The following is a 25,691-nucleotide window of genomic DNA, read 5'->3' on the forward strand; positions in this document are numbered from 1 at the left end:
GCGCAGTGGTTTTTCTCCTCTGTCTGCTCTTGGGACTCCTGGAACCCTTCATGGACCACAGCTGCAAACGTGATCCTCAACTTATGATCACGGCAGTGCTACATAACAGTCACAGTGTCTAGTTTAGGGACGTTCAAGCTTGTGGTGCGTGTCAGCCCTCCCTGGGCCCTTTGGGTTCATACTCTGAAGGACTTTGGAACTGTAAATGTAAGATTTCTGCGGTAGTAAACCCCATCAATAGTCCTCATATCTATGTGACTTATAAGACTGTGGAACCTTGGAAAAAATTATACATAGGATTTGTCTCAGCTGTTTAAGTCAAAGATTTTTATTTCTGTTTTCTTTTTAGACAAAGCTGTCGTGAGAATTACAGATGAGAGATCATGCACAAATCACAGTTGTCCCTCAAGGACAAAAATACAAATTCAAAATTTTTTTAAAAAATCAGTTTTTAGTGACCCAGATGGCTGGGAAAATGCTGACAGGGTTTTCTGGTCTACCACGGAATTTTCTAAATCAAGGAGAAGGCTGCTGCCTGTCCTGGCTGTATTATTTCCTACCATGAGAAGAGCCTCCGTATACGGAACATGGTTATTTCAGAAAATTGGCAGTAGATGGCTTTGAAGGGGAGTCGGTTAAGCTGGAATTGCTGTTGGAACTCAGGAAGCACCGTCCCCGCCGGCCCCCGCGTGGGGGACACCGAGACTGACTTCCAGGGAGCTCCTGGCTCAGCGCGTCACTCATGTCTTCAACAGCCAGATCTCATTGCGCCGCCCGTAGGGCTTCATGGGAGGGTCATATCCGGTGCAGAAGTAGACGTCCTTCTGGTAGGTGGCTGTGCCCTCCAGGGCGGCTCGCAGCTGGGCGGCGTGAGCTACGTAGTCTGCTTCCTTGGCATAACCACCAAACTGCCTGGGGACACAAGAGCAAGGGCTGGTCAGGAAAGGACGTGACCTCTGAGAGAGGCAGAATCATTAAAACAAAGGAGTCCCTCGCCATGCTTGTTGGGGCAAGCACGCTACAGTGGTGACACGGGGGACGGATTCGCCACTTCCTGCATGGGTGGATTTGACCTCTCTGAGCCTCAGTTTCCTCATCTGTTAAAAGGGGATATATTTTCTCTTTCCTCCAAAGCTGTTACGAGTGTTAAATGTTAATGGATGTGAAAACATGAATGCAGGGCCTGAAACACAGTCGTCACATGCTAAATGTAAGCTTCCCTTTCCTTCCTGAAGTCGCCCAAGGCCATGGTGGGCTGGCTTCCCCACGGCCGCGCCTTCACCCCTCTCTCTAGCTCCCTCTGCAGCTCCGCTTCTTCACTGCGTCTCTGTCACCAGTCTGGGAAAAAGGAAGAACAGAGTGGAGTTAGGGTGGAACTGCAGTAAGTGAGGTTGCTGACGCTCCTTCCATGGCAGAGCAGCTGTAAGGACCGAGCCCATCACAGCGGTGACACGTCAGCTTCATTAAAAACCAGAGCTAACAAAGGCAAGGACCCAGGGAAGTCTTGGGAGGGCCCCTACGCAAGCTTTAAACATGCCCCAAATACAGAAATCACTTGTAATAAATCCCTTCTTCTGCGCAAATCATGAACGCCTTCTTTTTCTAATAAAAGACGTTTTCTAAATGTGGCTTTTCTCCTGGTGGCAGAAGTTGGGGACAGAGAACCAATAAAGCCTGTCTTTTCAAGATTATTATTCTCCCCCTTGTGTCATCTGCCTCTGTTCCAAAATTCATCCCATAGCCTACCCTAAACATACCACTCTAAATCTGGGTCGCACTAAAATCTTTATTAGAGTCCAATACATCCCCATTTCTAATGAGCTTTATGACTCAAAAGTCTGAATTTGCACCAGGCCAAGATTAGGCCAAATAATGCATTACTTTTGGTGGAGCCCTCTGAATCACGCTTTGCTCTTTTATAAGTGGTTAGTCATTCTCGGCAAGCATTCAGCACGCTGGGTACAGGATCACTGAGGTGAAAACACCCAGGATTGCATTTGTAAGAGATTGGTTATTCTAATGTCTAGACAACAGCTATAGAACATGGATGGAGCCGAGACCAATCTCGAATAGAGGAGGCTTGGTTCTTCAAATACACTGAAGAAAGACCACAAGGCAGATGAAGACGGTTGGGCTCTGGCTTCACTGAGGCTCAAATAAGAGGAAATGGATTAAGAGACAGAGAACCAACATTCAGGAAGGATTTTTTCTGGCAATAAAAGCCTGCAACAATGGCTTATTTTTTTTTTTTTTTTTTTTTTTTTTACAAAGAATGTCTTTAGACCGAGAACCTCTGTCCCAAATGAAGCAAATGCTGGATGGGGGAGCAGGTGGGCAGTGCTCCCTGCAGCCCCTACTTCTGCTGTGACCCTGAGCTGTGCTCTGGGAAAGGGGACAGTGTTGGCTCTTTAAGTACTGATTTTGTAAAGGTCCAAAGAGCAGGTCCCCAAATGTCTTCATCCATCAGTGGGAGGCAAAATGGCTAATGTGAGCTCAAATCCTAGCTCTGCCCTTTCTGGACCATGGTCTTGGGCAAATTCTTTAATTTCTCACATCTTCAGGTCCTTCATCTGTTACAGTAGGATGGTGACCACATCAATCTTCGAAGGCTATTGTAAAGTTTAAAGAGAAGACTGTGCAAACTGCTCAGCCTGGTGCCTGTGACATAGTGAGCTCACAGCAAGTCGGAGCTATTATTGTCACTTTGCGATTTGCACAGAACAGCCTTTCGATTCCCTGACTCTGAGCTGGAGGACACAATGGTTATCTAAAGTAGTACCATGAACCGGCCCAGTTAACAATTCTCACGTTCTCAACAGGCCTGCTCTTAAAACTGGTGACCCCACACCCCAACCCCATTCCCAGTCTTCTTCCTTCATTCTAATTTTTCTTTCTTGTTTAAACAGCAGCTATCACCACCTACCATACTACACACTTTACTTACTATGTTCATTTTTATGGTCTGCGTCCCCTGGTAGAATACAGGCTCCACAGGGGCAGGGATTTTTGTCGTTTTGCCCACTGCTGTATCCTAAGCACCTAACATAGTGCCCAACACATATTAGACCCCTTGGCTAAAGAATGATTCTGGGAGAAACAATAAAGGTGACTGTCTTCAGGTTGACAGACCTAAAGATGATAGCACTTAAGACCTACTAGTGAGTTAAGTGTTTCAATGGGTCTGTTTGGCCCCACATTCACTCACCCACTCGTTCGTATAATAAACATCTGTGCATATGCTATAGGACAGGGTGGGAACGCAAACAGGAAAAGTGCATCAGCTGGAGCCAGAGGGGAAGAGCCTTGAATGCCAAGCTAAAGCATTTGAACCTGATCCTAGATGCACAGGGGGACCTAAGAAAGGGCTTTCAAGTAGGGCCAGATTGTGTTTTAGAAGGCAGTGGAGTGACGGGGCAATGGCAAAGGACTGAGAGATGAGGAGCCGCTGGAGCTCAGGGACAGCAGAGGATGACGGCCTGGACAGAGGAGGGGAGGTGAGAGAGGAGCCAGGGCTCTCCAGGGCTTCCAGCTAAGCCTTCAGGTGGAGGCAGATGCCTCTGACCAGAATAGGGATTGTGAACAGGAAGGGTGCGTAGGGGTTTGGTTTGGGGACACGTTGATATTGAGGTGCCTCTGTGAAATACATTCATGCACCAATTATTGAATATCTAAATGTGTGTCTCCTTAGACTTGGGACAGAACTGGCGTCGGACATATCGACTGGGGAAAGCGATGATCCAGGGAAAGAGAACTTGGGAGTCCCAGTGAGTAGGTACTGGCTACAGTCATGGTGAGGAGTGATACGAGGGAGAGATGTGCAAACAGAGGGTCAGAAGGTTGCTCTTTGCACAGTGGCGCATGCCTGTAATCCCAGCTACTTGGGTGGCCGAGGCAGGAGGATTGCTTGAGGCCAAGAGTTCAAGACCAGCCTGGACATATGGAGATCCCATCTCTACAAAAACTAAATAAAATTAGCCAGGTGTGGTGGTGCACACCTGCAGTCCCAGCTACTTGGGAGGCTGAGGCAGAAAGATCGCTCGGGCCCAGGAGTTTGAGGCTGCAGTGAGCTATGATCATGCCACTGCACTCCAGCCTGGGTGACAGAGTGACACCCAGTCTCTACAAAAATTTTTTAAAAAAAGACTGCTCTTGGGAATCCTAATACCTAAGTGGTGGGTGGAGGAGAGGACTTGGCAAGGGACACTGAGAAGGGGCTGTCTAAGAGGTACAGGGATACCAGCAGAGAGCACAATGGAGAATGTCATCACTCAGGGGTCCCTAAAATTCCCTTCTGGAAAACCCTTGACTCCTGATATTTATTTCCAGGCAGACTGAGATGCTTGTAATGAAGACAAAAATTTCCCTATTGCTTCATCATGGGAGCATTTTACTGGAAAACACACACAGCTGGGTGGGCTATGGAACAGACACGTGTGCTCCCCTCTCTGCTAAGTTAACCGCCTCACCCTGACCCCCGCAGAGCCGCACACTCGCCAGGAAACCAGACCCTCCCAGGAACACAGCCCTGGAACACGAAGGAGCCCAGCTCTGGCTGACTCAGCTTGTGTTCACGGACAAGCTGCCTCATTCCTTCCTGCCTCAGCTTCCAACCTGTACCCGGGGGATGGCCAGGCGCCCGCGGCTCCCCAAGCTCACGAGCGTGCTGAGCGCGAGGTGAGGGATGCTCGTAAAGTGCTTTGAGCTCCCAAAAGGAAATCAACACAAACTATGCACGTTATTTTTTTGTGAGCCTGTTAATAAGTTTCCATCTAATCCCTCATCTTCAAAGAAGCTCTCCTCCAGGGCGCTGTATTTTATGTCACCCAAGGTCAGGGCTCGGTATTCCGAACAAAGAATTTGGTTACCATGGGAACTGAGAAATCGCACGCCTGCACACACACGTGCGTGCTCTCTCTCTCTCTCTCTCACACACACACAAACACATACACACACATGTGTGCATGTATGCTCCAGATTCCAGAAACCCAAAGGGGGCTGGGAGAATTAGAACGAGAGATGACAGAGGGAGGGGCTTTTGGTCCAAGGAGGCAGAAACCCCAACATGCTATTTTCAGGGAGTGTCTGGTGCAGGCAGTGAGGAAGACAGAGAAATGGCACGACTCTGAGCTTGACTGTCCAACTCTGTCTGGAACTTTAACAACCAACAGGTCAACACACATCAGTGGGGAGTGGGCTGTGCAGGCAGCCCTGTGCGAGGCAAAAGCGTCAGACTGCGAACTGACAGCCTCACGGTGACTGGAGAAGAGGCTTAACACAATAAGCATTTCGTCCAGCCCGGCGGAGCCAGCGCTGACAGGGCTGAACACCACTGAGCACAAAGCACAGCCAGACACTCCAGGGCCGTGAGGACGATAAAGATGCCTTCCCACCCTTGCGAAGTCTAAGCATGGCGGTCAGGACAGAAACACGACACACACAAAGATAATGTTGGGCGGAAAGAAAGATTGGAATGGAGGTAGAAGGTACCAAGCGAATGTTCTGGGGGCAGAGACTAGGGAATGATCAGTTCTGACCGGGAATATGAAGAAACAGTATTAGGGAAGACATGACATTAAGCATTTATTGAGCATCTTCTTGATTATGGCAATGAACAGCATGACAACGTTCCTGTCCTCACAGAGCTCCGAGCAAGCAGAGCCTGGGGAGGGGACTGAGGGGGCCGGGGGTGCGAGCGAGGGTCTCAAGTGGATGTTGTGTCCGGGCAGGGGGGTGGGCGTGTCAGGAGGCAGCGGGTGAGATGCTCTGAGATCAGTGGACAGTTGGCAATGGGGCTCCGTTGTGCCTCGATAAGGCATTTTTGCCAGGCTTTACTGCCTGGTTAAACATTTGGGGAACCCAAAGTTTACCCAGCTGTCTCCTCACGGGAATGGAGTGTCTCAAGCCTAGCTTGGGCTTTGGTCCAAACCCTAACGTGTGCCACGGTCAGGGACAGCCTGAGGTCCCCAACCAGAGCTGAGCCTCCTGGGAGGCTCGGTTTCTGAGCAGGGGAGGTGGTGCGAGTGGTCCTGTGCTTCAGGCTGGCGGTGCTAAAACGACAATCCAGTAGGGGCACAGGCGGGAGAACCAGAAACCAATCAGGAGGCCACAGCAATCGTCCCGGCAAGAGGTGACATCGACCTGTGGTGGTGGGAAGGAGGAGGCAGCCAGGAGCTAACGGGGACAGGGCCAATAATCACATGTGGACGGCGAAGGAGTCAGGTGTCAGAATGACACCTGAACCGGGTGGGTAGGAGGAGGGAGGGGACTGACACTAAGAGAACACAGAAAGGGATCCGATTTCTGGAGGAAATCTGAGTTCTGTTTCGGGCATGTTGAGTTGGGAGACACTTGAGGAGGGCGCTGGAGACGTGGGCTGGGGACAAAGGCCGGCACCGGCCCCGCTGACCCGGCGTCACCCACCTGAAGCCCCTGCCCAGCGTGAGACTATAAAAGGCTCTTGGGACAGCTGACAGCTGTGGGAGGAGATAGAGTGGTGATTAATTAGGTTTAGAAACAAAATCTTATCATTGGCAAGGCTTTTAGAGGTGAGGTGGATTAAATATTAGAGACACTCAATAAACGTTTATCAAATCGAACCAAACTTCCCACCTAGTCCAAACGTTACACAGCGTAACTGTCATGTGTCTCCGGATGGTGCTTGAATCCCTCCAGGGGCAAGGACTTCATTCCTTCATAATGTCCATTTCACTGCTAGAAACCTTATGCCAGAATGTTTATTTTTGCCTAGAAATATGCCTAGAATTTCTTTTTTTTTTTTTTTTTTTTGAGACAGAGTCTCACTCTGTTGCCCAGGCTACAGTGAGTGCCGTGGCGTCTGCCTAGCTCACAGCAAACTCAAACTCCTGAGTTCAAGGGATCCTCCTGTCTCAGCCTCCCGAGTAGCTGGGACTACAGGCATGTGCCACCATGCCCGGCTAATTTTTTCTATATATATATTTTTAGCTGTCCATATAATTTCTTCCTATTTTTAGTAGAGATGGGGTCTCGCTGTTGCTCAGGCTGGTCTCGAACTCCTGAGCTCAAACGATCCGCCCACCTCGGCCTCCCAGAGTGCTGGGATTACAGGCGTGAGCCACCACGCCCGGCCTAGAATTTCAATGCATAGATACCAGGGTTTTTTTTTTTAAATCTCTGGAACAACACAGTCCTTAACTATCTTCAGGCATCAGGGTTTTTTTTTTGCTCTTTTTCCCAGTAAAATTTCCCCCCACTTTGAAGGGCAGAGACTTTGTTTCCTGTTATATTTTCAGCACCTAAAGCAGTTCCTGGCTCGGAGTAAGTGAACAAGGAACCCATTCTCTTTTGAAGGAAGGAATGAATGAACAAAGGGGTCCATGGTATTGCCTCAGTTTCCACGTTGAGTCTGATGGGATAAGACATTCAAGGGAGGCAGACACGGGTCAGGCTGCAGAGTTGCCAGCACAGAGGGGCTAGCTGACGCTAAACCAGGGGACAGACCTCTAGGGGAGACAGCAGAGAGGGAGACACACAGGGGAGGCAAGGAACAAGACCTCGCATTCATTTATCCACTCACCACCTTCCTACTGGGCACTTACCAGATTCTAGCCAACGGCCCTGCCGTCAGGAAGCTTGCGTGCTAGTGGGAGAGAGGACAACAAATAAATGAACAAACAGGTATATAATGCAAGTGATGATAAGGGATGCAAAGAAACATACAACAGGATAAGGGCACAGAAAGGGACAGGGTGCTATTTTCGATGACAGAATGGCCAGTCAAGGCCCCTTTCGATGCAAGTAAGGGAGTGAAATAAGTGGGTGCTGTATAAGACTGAAAACCCTCGGCCCAAATTCCTGCGGTTATAAACAAGGGGTGAAATACCTAAGAGCCTGGCAGGAACCTGGCCCAACACTGGTCTGCAGATCTCCTGGGCAGTAATGTGCGAATTCCCTAAGGGTTTAGCCGATGGGCTCTTTCTCCCAAACTCCTCCTCCTCTAGGCTGAACTCCCCAAGCTGCTAGTGGCCCTCACGAGGGCCTGGTCATGTAAAGGGGGAAATAACTTCAGCAACCCTCGGTGCCTACAACTGACAAAGTTTCTTCACGCGCACAACGTCACCGGCCCTCACAATAATGCATTATACGTCCTTCTTTGTGGATGAGAAAACTGAGGCTCAGAAAGGTAAAATAACTCGCCCAAAGTTATAAAACTCATAATTATTAGAGTTGAGGTTCCAAGTGTATCTTTGTAACTTTGATTTTTTTGCTGTTAATTCTAGTAAAATTCGATTTAATTCACGAGGAAGGTGAAGCCAAGAAGAGGAGAAAGGGCTAATGTTTACTCAGTGTCCACCTCATGGCTAAGATTCCGCAGGCATTTCCAGATATTATCATACTTCCACCCTCACCCTCAACCCTGGAAGCTAGGTACTCTTATCTCCATCTTACAGGTGAGGAAACTGAGGCACCGCGAGGCTTGGTAACACCCCAAAGGTCTGCCAGACATTCAGTCGTGAGCTGGGACTGAAGCTACGGGTCACCCTGACAATGAACTCCTGGTTCTCAACTCTTTCCTTTGTACCCAGACATTTCATTAAAACTGTGAAAGTTTCATTAAAACCATCAAAACTCTCAGGCTGTTGGTCTCTGTTGAGAACCGGATGTGGAAAGGAGCCCAGGAGGCCGAGCGCTAACCTAAGTGTCCTTTACAGAACATCGAGGGAGGAGAGTGGTCTGGAACATTCCCACTGGTCTAAGTGTGAGGACAATTCTATTGCCCCTTGTGAACGCTAAAAATATTCTGATAGTGTTATTCCTTTCACAGCATTCTAGTCATCTAAACAGCACTAATAATTAATACTGCTAATAAATGCATAATCCCTTTGTAGACATCCCTTCACAAGGTCATAAAAAAAAGCAAGACTGAATTAAGGATGTAAGGCTTTCATTTGAGAATTAATTTTGTCATCTAATGCACTCTCTGCATTATATGAAAGAGCACTTTGCATTGAAGTAGCACACTTGCCTTCTACCGTCTCATTAACGCCGCTTTCAACTGAATCAGAAATAGCGCGAATTACCACAGAGTACTTTCGACACACATTTGACTGTGCAGTGACACCAAGTGGCGAACTGAGGGATGATCTTTTGCTAAGTTAGAACTACACGTTAAGTGGAAAAAAATTCACAGAGCCAGGCTGGACACCATTATTTGGCACTTTCATCTGTTTAGATTTTGGAGAATTAAGAGAAAATTGCCACAGACCCGGCTTTAACATTACCCTTTAAATAGATACCTTTCCCCACCCTAAGGAACCAGGGTTTCTTAGAGAAATGGCTAATTCCAGCTCTGAGCAAAAAATGTTAAGATGTGCTCAAAATGTCTTGTCATATCGGAAAGCAAGGAAGCTACCAAAGAGTTCTAGAATTGTGTCAATAGGACTGAGAAACCAAGAGCCTCCCAACGGCCAAAGGTAGGACAATTTGAGCAACAATAAGATGAATAACTGCAATGCACCAAAATGTATCAAATATGTTTAAATTCCTGTGTTTATAATCACACCAGAAAACCAAGATGCAGACCACCTCACCTTCGGAGGATGTTGAGGAATGAAACTGGTCCATAAAGAGAAGATATCAAGTATGTGTCTTGATTTTTCTGTAAGAATCAGGGTAACCAAATAGTAGATATGGGGAAGTTTCTCTTTATTGAAGTATTTCAACTAATAAATGAAGAAGGAAAAACAGAGAACATTATCATTTTACAACCTCTTGTGAGGTTGCCTAGGTATCCAGGCAATGATGATCTATAGTGACTTAAACCAGAAGCAACTGGCGGTTCTGAGCCCCTGATGGAGGTACACACCACAGCCCAGTGTTCTCGCCCAAAACTCAAAAAACTGAATCTGATCACGTCTCTAGTTCCAACTCCTAATTTACAGACAATACAGGGGCAGAGGAACACGGTAAGATGCCACAGAAACGCGATCAGCAAAATCCAGACTGGGGGAAAGAACAGGACGAATGATCCCTAAATGGCAAGGAGAAATGAAGAGGTACGTTGGCGAAGAAATTTAAAGATTCATAAAAACTTAAAAATGTAGAAACCAATTGCCATGGATGGACCTCACTTGGATCTAGATTCAAACAGAATGTTAAGACAAATTATAAGATAGTCTAACACTGGATATTTTATACTATCATAACATTAATGAATTACTGTAAAAATTTTTAGAGAAATAAGATATTGTGATTATATATTTTTTAAAATCTTCAGTAGTCACACTGAAATATTTATGAATGAAATAATATAATGTCTGGAATTTGCCTAAAGACGATCCAGGGTAGGGGCTGGCTAGAAGCTGGGAGGGTACACATCAACAGAGCCTTAGGCTGATCACCGCTGCAGGTAGGTTATGGGTACATATGGTTTCATTATCTTATTCTCTCCACCTTTCCACAATGTTTGAAGATTTCCACAGTATAAAGTTAAAGACAAAAGAAAAAAATTGTACCAACTCAATACTCTGGATCTGATAAACCAAATGATTAGAAACTAGCCCCATCTGTTTGAAGTCTTTTGCAAACTGATTCAATTATGTCAATCTCATTGCTTATGAAATAAGAATGAGCAAAGAGAAGGAGTTAATTTTTGAAACCTGCTACAGGTCATAAACATTAAGTAACTTATAAATAGTATCTTAGGCTGGGCACAGTGGTTCACCCTGTGATCCTAGTACTTTGGGAGGCAGAGGCAGGAGGATTACTTGAGGTCAGGAGTTTGAGACCAGCCTGTGCAACACAGCGAGGCCCTGTCTTTACAAAAAATTATAAAAATTAGCTGGGCATGGTGGTGCACGCCTGTAGTCCCAGCTACTTGAGAGGCTTAGGTGGGAAGATCACTTGAGCCCAGGAGTTCGAGGCTGCAGTGAGCTATGATCATGACACTGCACTCCAGCTGGGCGACATAGTGAGACCCTGTCTCTAATAAATAAATAAATAGTATCTTAGTAAATACTGAAAGATACTCTTTAACAATAATCCTATGAGATTATATTACACCCCCACCCCAACACACACGAGGTTATATTATCAACACTTAACAGATGGAGAAACTAAGTCTTAAAGAGCCTAACTTCCCACGCATCATCCTGCTAGTGAGCAGCAGAGGTGGGTTCGAACTATAAAATGCCTGCTCAGTGTATCACACCAGGATACTTCCCAAAGCACAGGAAAGAGAACAGAAGAGACGGCAGGCGCCAGGGTGAGACCTGCAGACACCCAGCGCACAAGGTTTAAGGAGACGCTCACACCCAGTGCCCACTCCGCACTTGGACAACGTGAGAGTGAGCGCTCGCTTATGTTCTGCACCTTAGGTGCCTCACTCCGCACCCCAGGAAAAGACACCATTTAATGAGTTTGCTCTCTCTGCAGCCTCTGCGGCAAAGCTGCAGAGTCAGAGGACTGCAGTAGAAGCCTGGAACTGAGGTTCTGGTTCCAGCTCTCAGATGCATGACATTCACTGTCCTCGGGGAGGCCCTACGGTCCCCTGGCCTCGGGCTGCCCACAGCAGCAAGGCTCACATTCCCAGCATGTTCACACAGCTCCAGGGAAAGCTGTCACACCCCAGGTGCAGGGTTGGAGCAGAGCAGCCAAATGACTAAGTCTGGAGGTCCCTGGGAGTGGACCAAAACTTCGTCCAGTGCAAGGTCATGTGCATATTTATTTTTCATGAGGTTGTTCCTGAGCAGAAGCCAACTGCCACCTATGGTTACTTCTGGTGAAGATCCTAGTCTTCCCCTGTGTGCTTTGGTGCCTGTCACATAGTAGGATTTTAACAAATGGGGCGTCATCAATTATCTAGAAGAGACTTGCTTCCTGAGAGGAAGCTGGAGACCAAAGGATAGAAACATGCAGGCGTCTGCACCTGCTGTTCTTTACCACCTAGGGAACGTGACCCCAGTGAGGTCCTGGAAACAGGGTCAGAAAGACAATAGGACGGATGTGTGCTCTGCTCAAAGGACCACAGAGCAGGAACAACAAGGGGGTGGGAGCCCAGCTCTGGTAGATGCTCCCTGCCCTTTCGGCACTCAAAGGGGCAGGGGGTAGAAATCACGTGTCCCCAGCCCTTCGTGCTTCCCATGTGTCCACGACCCAAACCACAGTTTGACTTAGATACTTGCTGCATCTCCCAGAGCCCTGGGGTGGCTAATGCAGGCGTTCATCGTAAGCTCAAGCTATGGGGTTACTCTCTCCACCATCAATTTGGCAACTGGCCAAGGCACTTATTCAGATAAAATGCAAATGTTAGTATGCTGCAACCTGCAGAAATTAAAATGAGAAACCATCAGGATTCAGAATTTCCTACCTAAATTAACACTGAACAGATGGAGAAACTAAGTTGTAATTAATTAAGTTAATTCAGCAAACATAGAAGTTCAAGGCGCATGCTCGCTGGAGATGATTCAAGGAGTGGTTATGGGAATTCACTGAGTGCCGGCCTGGGAAGAAGCCCAAAGCATCGTTCCCCTTACGTGGAATAGACGGTGATGCTGTCCCGCTCCTCGATCTTGACGCTTTCGTCACTGGGAATTGGCGGGTTGCTCTGAAACTGGTTTGGAATCCGGAACCAGACCTTTAATTTCTTCTGCAGGGAGCCATCTTCACTGGGGAACACGGCAAAGGAAATAGGGACTGTCATTCCCATCCAAGCTCCTGAAAATGTAAAAACACACAGTGCGGCAGGGCTTAGAGGCAGCGCTTGCTCAGGGCTGGGGAAGATACACCAGTTTCGTTCTTCTTCCAAGGCCATATTTTTTTGTTCTTGACATTAACAGTGAACATTTCAGGTGTTTAAAAATATATAGTGGGGACCGGGCGTGGTGGCTCACGCCTGTGATCCTTGAACTCTGGGAGGCTGAGGTGGGAAGATCCCTTGAGGCCAGGAGTTCTAGACCAGCCTGAGCAAGAGAGAGACCCTGTCTCTACTAAAAATAGAAAAAATTAGCCAGGCCTGATGTTGTGTGCCTATAGTTCCACCTACTCGGGAGGCTGAGGCAGGAGAATTGCTTAAGCCTAGGAGTTTGAAGTTGCTGTGAGCTAGGCTGATGCCATGGCACTCTAACCTGGGTGACAGAGTGAGATTCTATCTCAAAAAAAAAAAAAAAGAAAAACATAGACATACATGAACACCTTTTATCTTTATGCCTTGGATTTAGGACTATAGTGGTATGACTCTTGAAAAAATTACCTGGCAATATATATCAAGACTGTATATTGGCCGGGCGAGGTGGCTCACGCCTGTAATCCTAGCACTCTGGGAGGCCGAGGTGGGCGGATCGTTCGAGCTCAGGAGTTCGAGACCAGCCTGAGCAAGAGCGAGACCCCACCTCTACTAAAAATAGAAAGAAATTATATAGACAGCTAAAAATATATATAGAAAAAATTAGCCGGGCATGGTGGCACATGCCTGTAGTCCCAGCTACTCGGGAGGCTGAGACAGGAGGATTGCTTGAGCTCAGGAGTTTGAGGTTGCTGTGAGCTAGGCTGACGCCACGGCACTCACTCTAGCCTGGGCAACAGAGTGAGACTCTGTCTCAAAAAAAAAAAAAAAAAAAGACTGTATATTATCAGTACCTACTTATTTCCTATCTAAATATCCATTTTAAGGAAATAATCCAAAATATGGAAAAGGCTATAAGTAATAGGATATTCACTGTAGCAGAATTTATAATTCTGTTTGAAACAGTAATATGTCTAAGTAAATTAAAGGCACATGATGCAGCATAATGTAGATATGAATAATTATGCTTAAGAAGACTATTTAGGCCGAGCGCGGTGGCTCACGCCTGTAATCCTAGCACTCTGGGAGGCCGAGGTGGGCGGATCGTTTGAGCTCAGGAGTTCGAGACCAGCCTGAGCAAGAGCGAGACCCCATCTCTACTAAAAATAGAAAGAAATTATATGGACAGCTAAAAATATATATAGAAAAAATTAGCCGGGCATGGTGGCACATGCCTGTAGTCCCAGCTACTCGGGAGGCTGAGACAGGAGGATCGCTTGAGCTCAGGAGTTTGAGGTTGCTGTGAGCTAGGCTGACGCCACGGCACTCACTCTAGCCTGGGCAACAGAGTGAGACTCTGTCTCAAAAAAAAAAAAAAAAAAAAAAAAGAAGACTATTTAGCAGTTGTAGAAAATAATTACGAAATAATAAGTAACAGAAGCAGGATATGCAATCCTAGGAACACTAAGATTACATTAAAAAACCCTAAAGAAGTACAGTTAAAAGACAACAATGATTACATTAAAATGGGGGAGGGATTAGGGATACTGTTTTGTTATTTTCAAGATTTTCTTTGATGAGTTTTATAATTTTTATACATATTTACATATTAAAAACATTATGACAGTGTTAAGAAGACAAAGATTTCTTCTTGACCTCCTACTGGTAAGCTTCCAAAGCCTGATTATTTTGGTCCTAGTAAATGCTATTAAGGCTAATATCAGTTTCTGACTTTCTAAATGATTAGCTTGAGAAATATCCTAAAAATTAAACACGACATCTCTTTTCTCACCTTGCTTTCTGACCCATGTTTGGTTTTCAGTGATTCTAAAGTGCCGCCCAAATTAAAAGCTTCTGAAGAGACAAACTCCTATTTAAGTATGGTTTACGTGCTGACACGTACGCCTTTCATGAAACTTTAGGCCTATCATTTTGAAAACAAGGAGGCAGCCAGCATGAACTGCCAAGTCTGCAAGAGCAGGACGGCCTAAGAATTCTCAGACCCTTTGTTTGCCAGAACAGAGTCTGGGACCCGCCACGCTGAGCCTCAGTGCCCAGCAGAATCGGAGCTGCCAGGGCCGACGCTGGGGGTTTCCAGCCGGGTGCTGGGGGTCGCACATCAGATGCCACCTTGCCTTGTGCCGTGGCTCGGCTTCCAGTGGGTCACCCGGTCAACCAATCCAAAACACAATAAGCACTATAAGGCTGAAAAAAATATATAGCAAATGGCCCCAGACCTGGGAGTGAGGCAGGAATTCAGAAACAGTGAGCAAGGACACCTCAAAGTGAGGGGCAGGAGCGGTTTCCCCAGAGCTCCCGCGAGGAGCTCCTTGTTTGCACGGCACAGGAAGTTCACGTGCCACGGAAGCAGGTGGTTTGTAGCCCCTTCCTTGCGTTTCCTTCTGACGAAGGGAGGCCAGGGCCACGTCCTGCAGGGAACTCACCCTTGTCATTGGTGCCTCCCACATACTTCACGACTTTGGGCATTGCCTCCCGCAGAGCCTCATCCACAGGCTTGTCGGTCACTTCCACTGTGGCAAACTTCCCTCCCTCACAGGTCCTTTCCTCGTAGGTGACTTCTTCCTAGAGAGAGAGAAGACACAGTGCCTAAGAGACACAAAGTGGCAACCTGTGATATCTCTAGAAGCAGCAATCATCCAGCCACAAGAAATATAAACTGCTCAGAAACTTTCATGACCGGTCTGGTGACAGGGCAGAAGAGACAGGCTTGAGAATGAAGGGCCATGAGAAATAGATTCTGGGATTCTTATAAATGTAGAAACAAACCAGAGGCAGAAAAAACTTCCTATAATTGATATTCTCAGGGATATAAGAGAAGACATTACATCCCCAAACACTAAAATACTATAAAAGTGAAATGTTTAGAGATCAAAGGAGCTATTGCAAATTAAAAATCTGAGAACAGAAATGAAAAATTCACTACAGAGGTTGGAAGATAAAGTTGAAAGAAGGCTGGGCGCAGTGGCTCACGCCTGTAATCCTAGCACTCTGGGAGGCCAAGGCAGGCGGATCATTTGAGCTCAGGAGTTCGAGACCAGCCTGAGCAAAAGTGAGACCCCCGTTTCTACTAAAAAAATTAGAAAGAAATTAGCTGGACAACTAAAAATACACACAAAAAGTTAGCCAGGCATGGCGGTGCATGCCTGTAGTCCCAGCTACTTGGGACGCTGAAGCAGTAGGATTGCTTGAGCCCAGGAGTTTGAGGTTGCTGTGAGCTAGGCTGATGCCACGGCACTCTAGCCCAGGCAACAGAGTGAGACTCTGTCTCAAAGAAAAAAAAAAAAAGTTGAAAGAAATCTTCCAGAAAGTCAACTAAAAGAAGTAGAAAATAGAAAAGAAAATCAGAGGATTGAGCCAGGAGATCTGACATCTGAATAATACAAGATCCAGAAAAAGAGAAGAAGAAAAACTTGGAAGGGAGGAAACAAAGAAGTACAATAAAAACAATCTCATAAAAAACTTGAAGGCCCCAAGATTAGCCTCGTTCTAGTAGCAGTGCTGCAATTCAAGAAGAAACAGAGTACAGTTGTTTCTCAGCATCCATGGGGGATTGGATCCAAGATTCTTGTGGATATCAAAATCCACAGATGCACAAGACCCTTATACACAGTTGCATAGTATTTGCATGTAACCTACACACATCCTCCCGTATACTTTAAATCATCTCTAGATTACTTACTTATAACACCTAATACAATGTACATGCCGTGTCAACAGCTGTTATACTACATTGTTTATTCATATTATTTTTTATTGTTGTACCATTATTATTTTTTTTTGAATATTTTCCATTGGTTTGCTGAAAACAGATCTAGAACCCACAGACACGGAGGGCCAACTGCAGTTCTGTTCACACTGTGCTCCCAGACAGAACATCCTCCCCCTAACTCTCACGTCACTAAATCATAGCCTCGCAATCCACTTAACACTCAGCTCCACTGTTGCTTTCTGCACAAATCCTTCCTCCTTCCCCTCACCACCACTGTCCACACTGAGCGTCTGTCCTTTCCCTGGTGTTTAGACTCGGGCCCCTGCAGCTCTCCCTCAGCACCCCGGCCCCTCTGCACCAGGTGAAGTCTCATATAATTTTGCATTCCTGGACATACTGTAAGGCAGTGTTTTTCAAACATTTTAAAAATCATAATCCAGCCAGGCGCATGCCTATAATCCAGTGGCTCATGCCTATAATCCTAGCACTCGGAGAGGCCGAGGCGGGAGGATCGTTTGAGCTCAGGAGTTCGAGACCAGCTGGAGCAAGAGTGAGACGCCTGTCTCTGCAAAAAAATAGAAAAATTAGCCAGATGTGGTGGCTTGCGCCTATAGTCCCAGCTACTTGGGAGGCTGAGGCAGGAGAATTGCTTGAGCCCAGGAGTTTGAGGTTGCTGTGAGCTATGATGATGCCATCACACTCTATCCGTGGTGACAGAGTGAGATTCTACTTCCAAAAAAAAAAAAAAAAATCATAATCCACGACAAGGAAAATATTTTTATGTCACACCTTATCATGAATTTATACTTGGTTGAAACAAAGTTTCAAAAAATAATACTTTACTCTTATGAATGGGATGCATTCTGATACTTTTTTTTTCCCTATCCTTTTTTCTTCTATTCTACTCTACCCGAGTGAATTTTACTCTATTTCACTAGAAAAAGAAAAGTTGGTCTATATTAATTTTACTGTCTGGTAATGGAATACTATTGTAGTTTTTAAAATCTGCAATAAAGTCTTTGTGGACAGCACTGTACCACAGAGCTTTACATGTTATAGACTCAATAGATACCTATTTGATTAATGAGTAGTCTCTCCTAATGATTATGAAAAACAGACACATAATAGGGAACCTGGTGCCCTAGGCTGGTCGAATAGGTTTTCCTACAATCCCCTAGGCCGAAGAGTCCCAACTGGGGATAAGAGTGTGACTCCCAGGGGACATGAAGAATCTCTGGAGGAGGGTAGGACTATGGGGCCAGTGTCCAGTGCAGTCTGAACAAACATATTTAATATTATAATTTTATATTTGGAATACCAAACTACCTATTATTTTTGTAATGCAGAATTAAACGAGAGCAGTGAGAAAGAGGCTAGGGAAATCTGAAAGCAAACCCGAGTGCCAATTTCACACTTAAACTGCCCTCACATGGGGTAGGGGAATTGCACCAGACCAGGAATCAGGGGCAGCAAATCGGCCTTGACTTTGGGGCACTGTGCCCATAACTCTGAGGACTGCTGTGAGGCCCTCCACTCGCAGAGGCTGACACTCCAAAGAGCCTGCAGGAGCAAACTGTTAAGCAAACTCAGGGTGTTTTACTCTCTCTGGCTCTGTCACAGCGGAGAATTCCAGAACTCCCCTTCCATTTGAGACCCCACTGGGTCTTGCCACTTGTAATGTTTTAAATTCCAGAAATGCTACTCTGTGAATCACCGGATTTCAACACTGAAAGAGGTTTTAACGTTCATTAATCTAATTCATTTTACCAAAGAGGAAATGAAGAAATGAGATTGAGTTGCTCAAGATGACACAGCTACTAAACAGTGAAACGGAAACAAAAATTCCACTCTCCAAACTCCAGTCTAATGCTTGTTGCAAGACTGTCTACAGCTAAGAGGGGGTGAAGTGAACACTTCAACCTCACTTTAGCCACCGCATTAGGTATTTGGGGCAGACATTTGTATCCCCATGTCCAATTCAGAACGAAGGTATTAGCAGTCATTTTATACAGTTACTTCTTATTTTTTTTTTTTTTTTTTTGGAGACAGGGTATCGCCCTGTCTGTCATTAAGGCTGGAGTGTCATGCTGCCATCACAGCTCACTGTAACCTCAAACTCCTGGCCTCAAGTGATCCTCCCACCTTGGCCTCCCAAAGTGCTGTAGGTGGGAACCACTGTACCCGGCCTTATGTAGTTACTTCTTTTAGAAATGGGAAAACCGATGACAAGATCTTACTAGAGAAAGAACCAACTGGATCTTTCCTTCGGTGTTTCTTTTCTTTTATTTCTTCCACCAACAACTACTGAGCGTCTACTATGTGCTGAGTACTGCCCTGGATGCCACAAGACAGAGATGAAAGGCTTGGTTTCCGACGTCAGGAAAGGCATGGTGCAATAAGGGAAGCCAGGAACACAGAAGGCCGTCCTCTGATGACACGTTTAAGGGGCAAGGAGTGCCAGGGCAGTAGGGGAACGCAGAGGAGGACTACTCAGGTTAGTCTGAGGGGCACTGTTGTATTTGCTGACATGTTCGGGTAGGTCAATCCTTACAGATCAGCCAACTGGACACTCAGTCCCTGCTTCATTGATTCATTGAATAAACATTATTGAAAATCTCTGCTGGGTGCTACAGATTTGGAGATTAATACAATGGGGATAATTAGGAGAGTGGAAGGAAGAATTACACAAATTATTACACAACGCTGGAAATGCTTCGATAGTTTAGGGAAGGGATTCCAGGCAGTGGGTAGCACGGGGGCAAAGGAGGAGGGATCAAGAACAGTACGATGATGGGAAAAAATACAGGCAGTTCATGTGGCTGGAGCGAAGACTGTCAAACAGGGCACAAGAAGGGGTCCAGAGGAGCTGGCAGGGGCCAGATCCTGGAAGAATTCAAAGGCTGTTGTAGGGAGTTGGACTTTATAATCATTAGTTCAATGACAGTAACCTGATAGCAAGCCAGTTTCACCGACCCTAAGTTATTAATAGTTCAAGTGACTTTTGCCATGTAAACACAGGATTTTGCAAATATGTCTGAATCTTGAGTGGAGGATTCCCTGGAGCAGAAAAAACCTCTAAGGAATGGTGCAGTGATCTGTTCCCCCAGGCTCACAGGACAGCCTGTCCCCCAGGTGGAAAGTCCACAGCAAGGAAGGAAAGGCTGCCGTGAAAGGAATCCAGCTTGCTCCAGAGTGCCAGGGCCCCCTCGGTAAGTCTACCATCCTTTAAGGCTTAACTCAACTCCACTGCTTCCTCCTGAGTGACCCCCTCTATGAACTCCGAAAGCGAGGCACTCCTAGAGCTGAAAGGCCCTTACATACCCGTCAGTCCAGCCGCTTCCTGATACAGAGGAGCAGACTGTCCCCTGGGCAGTTGGACACCCAGGTCTGGGGCTCTGCAGGAGACTGGCACAGAGATATCAACATGGGAGACTAAGGCTGTGAATGAGGTGGAGGTTGCCCAGTGAGCACACATGGAGCATTCTATGCCAGTCTAATGGCATTAGTTAACCCCCTGTCTAAAAGCCTTCATCCACCAAGTTCTTGGCCTACCCTCAATGATCCAGGCACCACTTATCTTCCACCTACCTTGCCAGCCACACCCTGAGCATGTTCTCTGTGGCCTTCTGCTCTTTCCTTTAATGCCATGGTCACTCCCAGCCAAGGCCTCCGTACCTGCTGCTTCCTCTGCCCAGTGTTCTTCTCCTGCCTTTCCTGACAACTTCCTACTCATCTGACAGGTCCCAACCTAAACGTTACTTCCTCAGAGAGGATTCTAATTTAAAGCAGCTTCCTATGATACTCACACAGCCCCTTATACTTTCACAACACAATACTTATTGTAATTACAATTAAATAATAATGGATTCTGCCCTCACCCCCAACCATAGCCCCATGGGGTCAGGGACTCTTCACCACCGGGTGTCTCTGTGTCTTGCACATTGTAGGCATTCTACAAATATTTGTGAGAAAGGAGGGCTGCAGAATGAAACCTGGTTTTATTCTAGTGACAAGAAATACAATAGCCATAGCCAGGTAAAGAGATAAGAACCTCAACTGACAAGATCTCCTGCAAGAAAGCTGGGCCACAATGTCTTAAACCAGCCTTACTGCAAGGACCACCTGTTTTTACAGCATCTACATCCATAGTCTCTCATTTGAACCACTGTGAAAATTTAAGTTTGAGAGGTGGATATTTTAAATCTATTCTAGTTCTCCAGGGAGCTCTATTTAAATTTAACCAGAGTTCTCTATTTCTGCAAAGAATAAAGCACCAATGTTAACACAGTCTTGATTCTTAAAACTTAACATTTTTAGTGCATTTGCCTGTGATAGAACATAATAACAGCCCTCCTTCGCCCCATCTCCAGGTACCCTATGCTCCCAATCAGTTACTAGATGAGGACTTTGGCCTGTGGCCACAAACACCAATTTTCAACATTCATGGGAAGCTTGGTCAAGTCCAAGTCTCAGACAAAGGTGCTGTGAGAATGCCTCTTCCTATGGGATCTGCAAGTCCTCGGAAAGGTCAGTTATTTTCTTGCCACCTGATGTGGTAGGTATGTATGTTGATTCTGGAAGCCCCCATTCTCATTACAAGAAAAGATTGATCATAATAATTAATCTAACAGATTACTTTCTATGTGTCTGATATTATTTTAAACGCTTTACGTGGATTCATTCATTCAGTTCTTCCCACAACCCTGTGAAGAAGTTAGTGCTTTAACACATTAACTGCCACGTGAGTTGTATTTAACTCATACTAGTTTTGAGCCTGGGGCCTCGTGAAGCAAAACCTGGGCAAAACCCTGCAGTTGGTTCGTGAAAATCTTACTTATTGACGTTCTTATTGTTACAATTAATATTGACAAATTAATTCTAAAAATGTGGATTAGATAAATAGAGGTCAATAAATTTTATTTTTCATTAAGTTGTCCATTAACTTAGAAAGGATCATTTTGTTTTTGAAGTTTTTATTCTCTTTTTGTAATGAAATACTGTGGCCCCAAGGAAAAAAAAATTTTTTCTAATGTGGCAGTCAATGTGTTAATCTTCATTTTCAGATGAAACTGGAGAACAAGAGGTTAAGTAACATGCCCAAGTTACAGTGGCCAAGTGGTGGAGCCAGGATTCAAACTCAGGGTATCGGGTCCTAACCAACATGCACAGGGTGGACACAAATCCAATAAGGATGTCAGTTAGTAATATCAGTCCTGCTCTGAGCATACACAATACCTAGCCAATCCAACACAGAGAGCTGTCTACCCTCCTCCCTCCTTGAGCAACAAGGAAGGCACCTGATAAGTTCTGCAGCAGCGCTGGTCTCCCTGCCAACTTGCCTGGAATCAGTCCTGAACATCTGATGAGCCTGAAGCCCACGCTACGTGGGGCTTGTGGTATACAATCCATTTGCCCAGGAGAGTGGACAACAGTTTCTGACACAGACTCTGTGTCAGAATAAGAAAGAATTTCAAGTGGAGGCTCTCTTCGAAATAACATCCTGAATTTGCATATTAAAAAAAGGTTTATAAATATCTTTGATTATTTAATTAATTGTCACATTGGCATTATCATTCTCATCTTAGAGTTAAGAAATTTGTCGAGTTACAGAGGGGCAAGGAAAATATAAAAAAAAAAAAAATAAAAATAAAAATAAAAAAAAAAAAGAAATTTGAAGGTTCAGAGTAGTTGAGATGTTAAGTAACTTACCCAAAGTAACCTGCAAAAGTAAGGGGAAGCTAACTGCTACTGTGCCCAAGTGCTAGGTATTCTGTTGAATAATTTATAATTGGTTATCTCATTTAAACTTTAAAACAACCTATTAAGATATGATTATTTGCTCTCACAATTAGCTTCAGAAAGGCGAATTTACCTGTGACCATACAATGAGTAAGAGTGAAGTTGAGATGAGTACTGACATATGGCTATTACTATATTGGTAGAGTATACTGGTTTATAAAATGTTTTTAAAGAATTTAATTTTTCATCATAATTCTGGGAGTAGATGAGAAAGATATTTTTGTATCATTCTACAGCTGTAGAAACTGAGGCTCATTTGGGTTATAAGATTTGCTTCAGCCCGATAACAATATCCCATATGGCCCCGTGTTCCCACCCAATGTTGACCTGCATTTATCCCAGAGGTACCACATTAGTGGCAGGTGACACTGTATCAATAAGAGGCTAACAGGAAACAGAAACTACTACAGTATTTAGAACAGAGGAACCTTGATGCAAGGAATTGGTTACACAGATGATAAAGGGGCTGAGGTGCCAAAAAGGAGACAGAGAGGTGACCTAGAGGTTAATAAGCACCTTAGGAGAGACGGAGGAAGGATCACCTGTTACCTGAGATCAGATACCTGGGTCACCCAGTAGAAGCTAGAACCATGGTGGCCTGTGTAGCTGAAGCCACAGAGGAGAAGCTCGCAGTAGTACAGCCCTGATAGGGGAGGAGAAGGGGTGGGGAGAAATGCTCTGGTTTCCCCCTTTTTCTTATCTCCCACCAGTGCCTGCCACTGGGCACACCTAGCTGGGAGCCAGGTGACACAGCCTTGGAAACAGTTGGCAGAGGCCAGCCCTCACTCCACATGGAGACAGATGGTAGAACAGGGAAGGGCTGAGGAAGCAATCCGAGGGCACAGGCCACAGACCAGCCCAGACCCGCTTCCTGCATTCGCCATCGTCATTAACCGAAAAGACGAAGTGAGCCCCGTCGCGCTGCAGAAAGGGAAGCTCTCCGGGAGCTGGGGCAACACGTGGATTCTTGCGACCAACAGGAACCCTCCTCAGGGCACGTCCACAGACTGGCATGTGGCAGGCACTAGCTGGTCCACAGACGGCATCCCTGCAGTGTTCACAAACATTTCAGCCAGCTGCCAACAGCTGAAACCGACATAGTCACCTTACTGAAAACTACAGCCTCACCCAGCTCTCCCTGTTCCTCACCCCCTTCTCTGCTTGTTTTCTTCACACCACTGATCACCGCCTGATCCGTGGTACAGTCTACTGCCTTGGTCACCAGCCACTAAACACAAGCTCCGTGAGGGCAGGGGTTTTTCTTCACTCTTTATGTCCAACGCCTAGGAGAGTGCCTGGCACACAGCCGGCACTCAAAAAAAAAAAAAAAAAAAAAAATGGTTGTTGAATTAATTAATTTTAAATCGGGAGATGTTACGTGAAGAATCTGTATATCTGGTTTTCCTTCAAAACTGGGCAACATTGGTTCTCATCGCTGCACAGCAACACTGGCTGGAGTGGCCCTTAGTAGACGGGGACCTGAGTGCTCTCTCTGATTGCCTCAGTCCCCACCCGGCCTTAGAGTCTGAAACAGCCAGCTTCACTCACTTCCATCACCTGCCCGGCTGCTGCAGGCATTCAGATGTGTCACCTTTTATGGGGCTAAAATGCTCATTCAACACAGAACTGGCAACGCTGAGATGGGAAAGGCCTCTGGCTGCCTGAGGAGTCTAGCTGAGCGCTTTTGTGTGGTGATCCTTGTACTAGGTATCGGAACTGAGCCTCCAGGCAACACAGTCCTTTAACGAGTGGGGCACGAGCTGGGAGCAGTGGTGGTGCACAATGTACCTGTCCTAAGTACCCGTCTGCAAGGAGGTTACAATCTAGTGGCAGACTCCTTGTTTTCAGGGGTGCAGTCCTATTTGTTCATGTCAGTACTGATGTAAATTTGGGAGAATACAGCAATTATGGTGTCCTTACTCATTCTGTATTCTAGGTACCCAACGCCAGCAGCTCTATCGGCCAAAAGCAATGGTACAACTCTGGGCCTCTGTGCACACTATTCTGTTTTGTGCACTCCTGCACATCCCCAGGGCCCAGCTCAAGACGCGCCTGTGAAGGTCTCATCATGGTCCTCTGGCAAAATTGACATTCCCTTCCCCTGCACTCCCTGCCTGGCACATTACGTCTATGCAGCACAGATCTTGTTCTTTCCCCCTTATCCTCAGGGATACGTTCCAAGGTCCCCAGTGGATGCCTGAAACCGAGGATATACCTGAAACTCTGTATATACTGCATTTTCCCCATACCTATGATAAAGTTTAATTTATGAATTGGTCACAGTAAGAGATTAACAATAATAGCTAATAACAAAACAGAACAATTATAACAATTGTTACAACTCCTCTTGCGCTTCGCCGCTATTACGTAAAATAAGGGTTATTTGAACACAAACACTGCAAACCATGGCAGTTCCTCTGATAACTCAGCTGGCTACTAACTGACTAAGTGGGGGTCGGGGGAGAGCACATACAGCCTGGATGAGCAGGACAGAGGGTGGATTTAGGTCCCGCGTGGCGAGATTTCATCACGTTTCTCAGAACGGCCCAAAGTTGAAAACCTAGAGATTGTTTATTTCTAGAGTCTTCCCTTTAATAGTTTTGGAGGCAGTTGACCTCTGGTAACTGAAACTCCAGATAAGAGGGAGGATTACTGTACTTAGTTCTCCAGTATTGGGTTGTTTCTTGCCAACAAGGCCGTTGTCAGTCATTTCTGCCACCAAGTGTCACTCAAAAACCAAAATTGCTTCAATGTTTCAATGAATGATGGCATTCAACAGGCTACGCCCACCTCGTCAAGCTGGGCTTCTCCCCACAAATCACCCTCTCCTCTCTGTCCCCCCTCTTCCCAGCTGTGCCCTTTGGCCTGTTGCACGGGACCTCTCACCGCCCTCCTTCCCAGCCCGATCGCTGGGCGGCAGAGGGACGGGCCCACGGCAGAAACCAGAACGCACAGCGCGGGGCACATTCTCGTCCCACCTGTCCCTCAGACCCCCCTCCAGCCCCGACCACGATGGGGGTGGGGCGCAGCCGTCCTTCAGGTCCTCGGCAGCCCTGAGGGCCTACCTTGTCCCCTTTGCTCAGGACCTGCCAAGGCCATGTCTCTACGCGCCCAAACAGCGAGTTCCCGATCATGCCCAACATGTTGTCGCCGTCGCGCTCCGGACGCACTGGCTGCAGGGCGGGCGCTCCTCCGGCTCCGCCCAGCGGCGCTGCGTGCGGGGAGGTGGCCGGGAACTGGCCCGGAGCGACGGGACCGGCACAGGAGCCGCGCTCCGCCTCCTCCGGGCACCCGCGGGGGTCCGGCGAGGGAGCCGGGCTGCGGGCACCCGGCCGTCCCCTCCGTCGGCCCCTTCTCTTATATTGAGTCTCACCAAATCTCTGGGGACCTGGAAACAGATTC

The 25,691-nt window shown here is 46.5% G+C and overlaps 1 protein-coding gene across 1 annotated transcript; it reads right to left on the minus strand.

The window, feature by feature from the left end:
- Positions 1-312: 312 nt before the first annotated feature.
- Positions 313-25,467, minus strand: HEBP1 (heme binding protein 1). The gene is made up of 4 exons (XM_069489967.1): positions 25,355-25,467; positions 15,205-15,343; positions 12,513-12,693; positions 313-912 (listed from the first exon to the last, which is right to left on the minus strand). Exons 1-4 carry the CDS (start codon positions 25,430-25,432, stop codon positions 741-743), a joined length of 570 nt encoding a protein of 189 aa, XP_069346068.1. The 5' UTR covers positions 25,433-25,467; the 3' UTR covers positions 313-740.
- Between the last annotated feature and the right edge of the window lie 224 nt (positions 25,468-25,691).

The sequence above is a fragment of the Eulemur rufifrons genome, chromosome 16, assembly GCF_041146395.1.
Source record: "Eulemur rufifrons isolate Redbay chromosome 16, OSU_ERuf_1, whole genome shotgun sequence".
Lineage (NCBI taxonomy): Eukaryota > Metazoa > Chordata > Mammalia > Primates > Lemuridae > Eulemur > Eulemur rufifrons.